Source organism: Oncorhynchus mykiss, chromosome 12 (genome assembly GCF_013265735.2).
Source record: "Oncorhynchus mykiss isolate Arlee chromosome 12, USDA_OmykA_1.1, whole genome shotgun sequence".
In the NCBI taxonomy this organism is placed as follows: domain Eukaryota; kingdom Metazoa; phylum Chordata; class Actinopteri; order Salmoniformes; family Salmonidae; genus Oncorhynchus; species Oncorhynchus mykiss.
The window spans coordinates 1,246,683-1,256,682 of record NC_048576.1 but is presented as its reverse complement, the minus strand read 5'-3'; the positions used below and the strand labels follow the sequence as shown (position 1 = coordinate 1,256,682).

At 39.2% G+C, this 10,000-nt stretch overlaps 1 protein-coding gene across 4 annotated transcripts in view; it reads right to left on the bottom strand.

Annotated features, from left to right (window-relative positions):
* Window positions 1-10,000, bottom strand: part of LOC110517257 (transcription factor 4) — a 409,834-nt gene that overhangs the window by 306,139 nt on the left and 93,695 nt on the right. For all 4 annotated transcript variants that reach the window (XM_036936725.1, XM_036936726.1, XM_036936724.1 and 1 more), the window contains 2 exons: window positions 6,411-6,466; window positions 3,213-3,315 (listed from right to left, as the gene is read on the bottom strand). In XM_036936725.1, coding sequence (XP_036792620.1) covers window positions 3,213-3,315; window positions 6,411-6,466 — 159 coding nt within the window. The remainder of the gene's footprint in view (window positions 1-3,212; window positions 3,316-6,410; window positions 6,467-10,000) is intronic.

Here is a 10,000-nt window from a genome sequence, read left to right as displayed (position 1 = left end):
CTGGCCTCAATAGATCGGGACATGGACTCTACAAGGTGTTGAAAGCGTTCCACAGGGATGCTGGCCCATGTTGACTCCAATGCTTCCTTCCCACAGTCGTGTCAAGTTGGCGTGATGTCCTTTGGGTGGTGGATCATTCTTGATACACACAGGGAACGGTTGTGTATGATAAACCCAGCAGCTGTGCAGTTGTTGACAGACTAAAACCAATGCGTCTGGCACCTACTACCATATCCTGTTTAAAGGCACTTAAATATTTTGTCTTGTCCGTTCACCCTCTGAATGACACACATACACAATCCACGTCTCCATTGTCTCAGGGCTTATAAATCCTTCTTTAACCTGTCTCCTCCCCTTCATCTTTAACCTGGTCTCCTCCCCTTCATCTACACTGATTGAAGTGGATTTAACAAGTGACATCAATAAGGGATCGTACCTTTCACCAGGATTCACCTGGATTCACCAGGATTCACCTGGATTCACCTGGCCAGTCTGTGTCACTGAAAGAGCAGGTGTTCCTAATGTTTTGTCCACTCAGTGTATTTCATGGAGCAAGTCAAGTTCAATTAGGCTTCTGGTATTCATGTCAAAAGATACATGATCTGTGTCAGTGGCCACTGGCTCACAACTTGAGGGGACAGTAGACAGGCATACACACACATGCACGCACGCACGCGCACACACACACGCACGCACGCACACACACATACACACACACACACACACACACACACACACACACACACACACACACACACACACACACACACACACACACACACACACACACACTACGGCTAACTGAACACTGTCTGCCAAATCTCGCATTGCGTTCCGTTACCGCCTCAGTTGACCGGCCCGAGAGAGTTAAGAGAGCATTCAGTCAAAACGCCAACCGAGGAAAGAGAGGGGGTGAGGAAAGAGAGGGGCTGAGAAAGAGAGGGGCTGAGGAAAGAGAGGAACTGAGAAAAGAGAGGAACTGAGGAAAGAGAGGAACCGAGGAAAGAGAGGAACTGAGGAAAGAGAGGAACTGAGGAAAGAGAGGAACTGAGGAAAGAGAGGAACTGAGGAAAGAGAGGGGGTGAGGAAAGAGAGGGGCTGAGAAAGAGAGGGGCTGAGGAAAGATAGGAACTGAGGAAAGAGAGGGGGTGAGGAAAGAGAGGAACTGAGGAAAGAGAGGGGGTGAGGAAAGAGAGGGGCTGAGAAAGAGAGGGGCTGAGGAAAGAGAGGGGGTGAGGAAAGAGAGGAACTGAGAAAAGAGAGGAACTGAGGAAAGAGAGGAACTGAGGAAAGAGAGGAACCGAGGAAAGAGAGGAACTGAGGAAAGAGAGGAACTGAGGAAAGAGAGGAACTGAGGAAAGAGAGGAACTGAGGAAAGAGAGGGACTGAGGAAAGAGAGGAACTGAGGAAAGAGAAGAACTGAGGAAAGAGAGGAACTGAGGAAAGAGAGGGGCTGAGGAAAGAGAGGAACTGAGGAAAGAGAGGAACTGATGAAAGAGAGGAACTGAGGAAAGAGAGGGGGTGAGGAAAGAGAGGAACTGAGGAAAGAGAGGAACTGAGGAAAGAGAGGAACTGAGGAAAGAGAGGAACTGAGGAAAGAGAGGAACTGAGGAAAGAGAGGGGGTGAGGAAAGAGAGGGGCTGAGGAAAGAGAGGAACTGAGGAAAGAGAGGAACTGAGGAAAGAGAGGGGTGAGGAAAGAGAGGAACTGATGAAAGAGAGGAACTGAGGAAAGAGAGGAACTGAGGAAAGAGAGGAACTGAGGAAAGAGAGGACCTGAGGAAAGAGAGGGGGTGAGGAAAGAGAGGTACTGAGGAAAGAGAGGAACTGAGGAAAGAGAGGAACCGAGGAAAGAGAGGGTCTGATAAACATCACTCTAAGTCACCTGACTTGTTACACTGTGCTGTGTCCCCTTTTTATGAGGCCTGGTCCAAATGTAGTGCACAGAGAATAGGGTTCTATTTGTGACGCAGAAGTGTGTTTAGCTGATTAGCTAAATGCCCTTCGTCATTGACTGACTGTGTGAGCCACTTACAGGAAAGGTAAAGGACAAGAGTTTGCTTACAAGACACATCTGGGTCATTTTTCTCAGACTGGATAGACGAGAATTATTTAAAAAATTCACAACTTCTCAGTTCTGTGTGGCTGAGTGGTAGTTGTACTGGTGAGTCCTGGGATCGGCAGGTAGCCTAGTGGTTAGAGGGTTGGACTAGGAACCGTAAACGATGCTAGATCGAATCCCCGAGCCGACAAAAAAAATAGGACGTTCTGCCCCTGAACAAGGCAGTTAACCCACTGTTCCCCTGAACAAGGCAGTTAACCCACTGTTCCCCTGAACAAGGCAGTTAACCCACTGTTCCCCTGAACAAGGCAGTTAACCCACTGTTCCCCTGAACAAGGCAGTTAACCCACTGTTCCCCTGAACAAGGCAGTTAACCCACTGTTCCCCTGAACAAGGCAGTTAACCCACTGTTCCCCTGAACAAGGCAGTTAACCCACTGTTCCCCTGAACAAGGCAGTTAACCCACTGTTCCCCTGAACAAGGCAGTTAACCCACTGTTCCCCTGAACAAGGCTGTTAACCCACTGTTCCCCTGAACAAGGCAGTTAACCCACTGTTCCCCTGAACAAGGCAGTTAACCCACTGTTCCCCTGAACAAGGCAGTTAACCCACTGTTCCCCTGAACAAGGCAGTTAACCCACTGTTCCCCTGAACAAGGCAGTTAACCCACTGTTCCCCTGAACAAGGCAGTTAACCCACTGTTCCCCTGAACAAGGCTGTTAACCCACTGTTCCCCTGAACAAGGCAGTTAACCCACTGTTCCCCTGAACAAGGCAGTTAACCCACTGTTCCCCTGAACAAGGCAGTTAACCCCACTGTTCCCCTGAACAAGGCAGTTAACCCACTGTTCCCCTGAACAAGGCAGTTAACCCCACTGTTCCCCTGAACAAGGCAGTTAACCCACTGTTCCCCGCTAGGCAGTCATTTTAAATAAGAATTTTGTTCTTAATCAAATGACTTGCCTGGTTCAATAAATCAATCCCAAACAGACTCTGAAGCTCTTCACTGACTTTCCAAAGAATATTGACCTGTGTGTTTGTTTCTCATTCCTGTTTGTTTTTTACCCTTCTAAAAAAAACAGTGATTTGTCATGTAGCCATGTGCATGGCCTCTCTCCTCCAATACAGTTAATGTTGGTAAAATATCTCTTACCTGTTAGTCTGGAGTTGAGGTATGGAGGAGAGATGTTGTCGTGTGGGTGGGAGCCCATTTCACGGCTAGTCATGTGAGTGTACTGGGAACCATCAGCATAACTCTGGAAAGCAGAGAGAGAACTGACTGGGTCAGGACAGTAACACAGTATCTATGTAATACAGTACTGGGTCAGGACAGTAACATAGTATCTATGTAATACAGTACTGGGTCAGGACAGTAACACAGTATCTATGTAATACAGTACTGGGTCAGGACAGTAACATAGTATCTATGTAATACAGTACTGGGTCAGGACAGTAACACAGTATCTATGTAATACAGTACTGGGTCAGGACAGTAACATAGTATCTATGTAATACAGTACTGGGTCAGGACAGTAACACAGTATCTATGTAATACAGTACTGACTGGGTCAGGACAGTAACATAGTATCTATGTAACACAGTACTGGGTCAGGACAGTAACATAGTATCTATGTAATACAGTACTGGGTCAGGACAGTAACATAGTATCTATGTAATACAGTACTGGGTCAGGACAGTAACACAGTATCTATGTAATACAGTACTGACTGGGTCAGGACAGTAACATAGTATCTATGTAACACAGTACTGGGTCAGGACAGTAACATAGTATCTATGTAATACAGTACTGGGTCAGGACAGTAACATAGTATCTATGTAACACAGTACTGGGTCAGGACAGTAACATAGTATCTATGTAATACAGTACTGACTGGGTCAGGACAGTAGCATAGTATATATGTAACACAGTACTGGGTCAGGACAGTAACATAGTATCTATGTAACACAGTACTGGGTCAGGACAGTAACATAGTATCTATGTAATACAGTACTGACTGGGTCAGGACAGTAGCATAGTATATATGTAACACAGTACTGGGTCAGGACAGTTACAGTACTGGGTCAGGACAGTAACAGTACTGGGTCAGGACAGTAACAGTACTGGGTCAGGACAGTTACAGTACTGGGTCAGGACAGTAACAGTACTGGGTCAGGACAGTTACAGTACTGGGTCAGGACAGTTACAGTACTGGGTCAGGACAGTAACAGTACTGGGTCAGGGCAGTTACAGTACTGGGTCAGGACAGTAACAGTACTGGGTCAGGGCAGTTACAGTACTGGGTCAGGACAGTTACAGTACTGGGTCAGGACAGTTACAGTACTGGGTCAGGACAGTAACAGTACTGGGTCAGGACAGTTACAGTACTGGGTCAGGACAGTAACAGTACTGGGTCAGGACAGTTACAGTACTGGGTCAGGACAGTTACAGTACTGGGTCAGGACAGTTACAGTACTGGGTCAGGACAGTAACAGTACTGGGTCAGGACAGTTACAGTACTGGGTCAGGACAGTTACAGTACTGGGTCAGGACAGTTACAGAACTGGGTCAGGACAGTAACAGTACTGGGTCAGGACAGTTACAGAACTGGGTCAGGACAGTAACAGTAAAGGTGATAAATATATATATATATATACAGGTTATATATATTACAGACCTGTAGAGGATGAGCATGTACTGTAGGACTGACTTCTATATTAAAGGTGATAAATATATATATATACAGGTTATATATATTACAGGTTATATATATAAATTATACAGGTTATATATATTACAGGTTATATATATAAATTATACAGGTTATATATATTACCGGTTATATATATATATTTCAGGTTATATATATGACAGGTTATATATATATATATATATATATATATATATATATATATATATATATATATATATATATATATACACATTACAGGTTATATATATATTACAGGGTATATATATTTCAGGGTATATATATTACAGGTTATATATATATATATATATATATCAGGTAATATATATTTCAGGTTATATATATATTTCAGGTAATATATATTTCAGGTTATATACATATATATATTTCAGGTAATATATATTTCAGGTTATATATATTACCAGTTATATATATATATATATATATATCAGGTAATATATATTTCAGGTTATATATATATTTCAGGTAATATATATTTCAGGTTATATACATATATATATTTCAGGTAATATATATTTCAGGTTATATATATATATATATATTTCAGGTTATATATATTACAGGTTATATATATACATATATATTTCAGGTTATATATATTACAGGTTATATATATACATATATATTTCAGGTTATACATATATATTTCAGGTTATATATATTACAGGTTATATATATATATATCAGGTTAAATATATTACTGGTTATATATATATATATATTTCAGGTAATATATATTTCAGGTTATATATATTACCAGTTATATATATATATATATATATATATTTCAGGTAATATATATTTCAGGTTATATATATATATATATTTCAGGTTATACATATATATTTCAGGTTATACATATATATTTCAGGTAATATATATTACAGGTTATATATATATATTTCAGGTAATATATATTACAGGTTATATATATATATTTCAGGTAATATATATTACAGGTTATATATATATTTCAGGTAATATATATTACAGGTTATATATATATATTTCAGGTAATATATATTTCAGGTTATATATATATTTCAGGTAATATATATTACAGGTTATATATATATATTTCAGGTAATATATATTACAGGTTATATATATATTTCAGGTAATATATATTACAGGTTATATATATATATTTCAGGTTATATATATATATTTCAGGTTATATATATATATATATATATATATATATATTTCAGGTTATATATATATATATATTTCAGGTAATATATATTTCAGGTTATATATATATATATATTTCAGGTTATATATATTACAGGTTATATATATATATATTCAGGTTATATATATTACAGGTTATATATATATATTTCAGGTAATATATATTACAGGTTATATATATATATTTCAGGTTATATATATTACAGGTTATATATATATATTTCAGGTTATATATATTACAGGTTATATATATATATATTCAGGTTATATATATATATATATATATATATATATATTTCAGGTTATATATATATATATTTCAGGTTATATATATTACAGGTTATAGAGTAACATGTCTAGGTTTCCTGCTTCGACATATTTCTACAGGTATTACACATTATACTGCTATGTGTGTCTTTGGAACTCACCTTTGAAGGGGCACCTCTATGTCCCCACGTCCCTGCACTGGCTCTGTCCCCCATGTCTACAAGAAGACAGAAACAAAGAGAGAACAAGAGTCTTAAAGAACCCGCGTGACTTCACCTTGTTAACTATTTACATCTACCGCCAGGGGTGGCAGGGTAGCCTAGTGGTTAGAGCGTTGGACTAGTAACGGGAAGGTTGCAAGTTCAAACCCCCGAGCTGACAACATCTGTCGTTCTGCCCCTGAACAGGCAGTTAACCTACTAACTAATTGAAAATAAGAATTTGTTCTTAAGTCACTTGACCTGGTTAAATAAAGAAAAAATAAGCTGAAATATGGATTAAAATCAGCCATTTTCCTCACTTTCATAACCTGATAATAACCTTAACGTTTACTACTGAAATCTATGGCACCTTTCATAACCTGATAATAACCTGAACGTTTACTACTGAAATCTATGGTACCTTTCATAACCTGATAATAACCTGAACGTTTACTACTGAAATCTATGGCACCTTTCATAACCTGATAATAACCTGAACGTTTACTACTGAAATCTATGGCACCTTTCATAACCTGATAATAACCTGAACGTTTACTACTGAAATCTATGGCACCTTTCATAACCTGATAATAACCTGAACGTTTACTACTGAAATCTATGGCACCTTTCATAACCTGATAATAACCTGAACGTTTACTACTGAAATCTATGGCACCTTTCATAACCTGATAATAACCTGAACGTTTACTACTGAAATCTATGGCACCTTTCATAACCTGATAATAACCTGAACGTTTACTACTGAAATCTATGGCACCTTTCATAACCTGATAATAACCTGAACGTTTACTACTGAAATCTATGGCACCTTTCATAACCTGATAATAACCTGAACGTTTACTACTGAAATCTATGGCACCTTTCATAACCTGATAATAACCTGAACGTTTACTACTGAAATCTATGGCACCTTTCATAACCTGATAATAACCTGAACGTTTACTACTGAAATCTATGGCACCTTTCATAACCTGATAATAACCTGAACGTTTACTACTGAAATCTATGGCACCTTTCATAACCTGATAATAACCTGAACGTTTACTACTGAAATCTATGGCACCTTTCATAACCTGATAATAACCTGAACGTTTACTACTGAAATCTATGGCACCTTTCATAACCTGATAATAACCTGAACGTTTACTACTGAAATCTATGGCACCTTTCATAACCTGATAATAACCTGAACGTTTACTACTGAAATCTATGGCACCTTTCATAACCTGATAATAACCTGAACGTTTACTACTGAAATCTATGGCACCTTTCATAACCTGATAATAACCTGAACGTTTACTACTGAAATCTATGGCACCTTTCATAACCTGATAATAACCTGAACGTTTACTACTGAAATCTATGGCACCTTTCATAACCTGATAATAACCTGAACGTTTACTACTGAAATCTATGGCACCTTTCATAACCTGATAATAACCTGAACGTTTACTACTGAAATCTATGGCACCTTTCATAACCTGATAATAACCTGAACGTTTACTACTGAAATCTATGGCACCTTTCATAACCTGATAATAACCTGAACGTTTACTACTGAAATCTATGGCACCTTTCATAACCTGATAATAACCTGAACGTTTACTACTGAAATCTATGGCACCTTTCATAACCTGATAATAACCTGAACGTTTACTACTGAAATCTATGGCACCTTTCATAACCTGATAATAACCTGAACGTTTACTACTGAAATCTATGGCACCTTTCATAACCTGATAATAACCTGAACGTTTACTACTGAAATCTATACCACTTTAAACACATAGTCAGCGTTTTACTGAAACTGGGGAAGATAGTCTCTACTGCTGATTACCACTTTAAACACATAGTCAGCGTTTTACTGAAACTGGGGAAGATAGTCTCTACTGCTGATTACCACTTTAAACACATAGTCAGCGTTTTACTGAAACTGGGGAAGATAGTCTCTACTGCTGATTACCACTTTAAACACATAGTCAGCGTTTTACTGAAACTGGGGAAGATAGTCTCTACTGCTGATTACCACTTTAAACACATAGTCAGCGTTTTACTGAAACTGGGGAAGATAGTCTCTACTGCTGATTACCACTTTAAACACATAGTCAGCGTTTTACTGAAACTGGGGAAGATAGTCTCTACTGCTGATTACCACTTTAAACACATAGTCAGCGTTTTACTGAAACTGGGGAAGATAGTCTCTACTCTATCTATTCATATTATTGGATGAATGTAGATAAGAAAACAACGATCAATGATTAATAATTGCAATAAATATGATATTATAATATCACAGTATTTTTTGTTTTGTTTTGCATCAGTGCCCTTGTTTCTCGATGGTGAAGTAGGTCAGGGCGTGACTAGGGGGTATTCTAGCTTAATCATTTCTATGTTGGTGTTCTAGTTTATATTTTCTATGTTGGTGTTTTGCGTATGATTCCCAATTAGAGGGAATCGTTGTCTCTCATTGGGGATCATATTCAAGTAGATATTTTTCCCATCCTGTGTTTTGTGGGATATTATTTTGTGTTTGCGCCTGTGCGCCACGTAGTCACGGTTCGTTGTTCGTTTATTGATTTATTGTTTGTTTGTTTATTCTTTAAGTTTCACTTTTGAAATAATTATGTGGAAACTCAACCTCCGCTGCGCCTTGGTCCCGTTCCTACGACAACCGTGACAATCAGGATTACCGTGTACCCTGGTGTAGTCAAAACTGACTGACATGATGTGTCTCGATGTCTCTCACAACCTGAACTGGTGTAGTCAAATATCTTGATTTAACACCTTCTTTGTTCTCTCTATTTCTTGGTTCTTCAGAAAACCGTCCTTTGTGTCCGTGAATAGAGGAGAACTTACTCACACTGTAGAGTTAATCTGACACCATTGACAGCGTGCAGAGAACACAATGCAAACATCCCAGCTGTTACAAAACACTCTGGGAGTTGTGGAGAGCCACTACCTAGTCAACAGTGCAGAGAGTCACTACCTAGTCTACAGTGAGGAGAGTCACTACCTAGTCTACAGTGTGGAGAGTCACTACCTAGTCTACAGTGTGGAGAGTCACTACCTAGTCTACAGTGTGGAGAGTCACTACCTAGTCTACAGTGCAGAGAGTCACTACCTAGTCTACAGTGTGGAGAGTCACTACCTAGTCTACAGTGAGGAGAGTCACTACCTAGTCTACAGTGTGGAGAGTCACTACCTAGTCTACAGTGTGGAGAGTCACTACCTAGTCTACAGTGTAGAGAGTCACTACCTAGTCAACAGTGTGGAGAGTCACTACCTAGTCTACAGTGTGGAGAGTCACTACCTAGTCTACAGTGTGGAGAGTCACTACCTAGTCTACAGTGTGGAGAGTCACTACCTAGTCTACAGTGTGGAGAGTCACTACTTAGTCTACAGTGTGTGTGGAGAGTCACTACTTAGTCTACAGTGTGGAGAGTCACTACCTAGTCTACAGTGTGGAGAGTCACTACCTAGTCTACAGTGTGGAGAGTCACTACCTAGTCTACAGTGTGGAGAGTCACTAC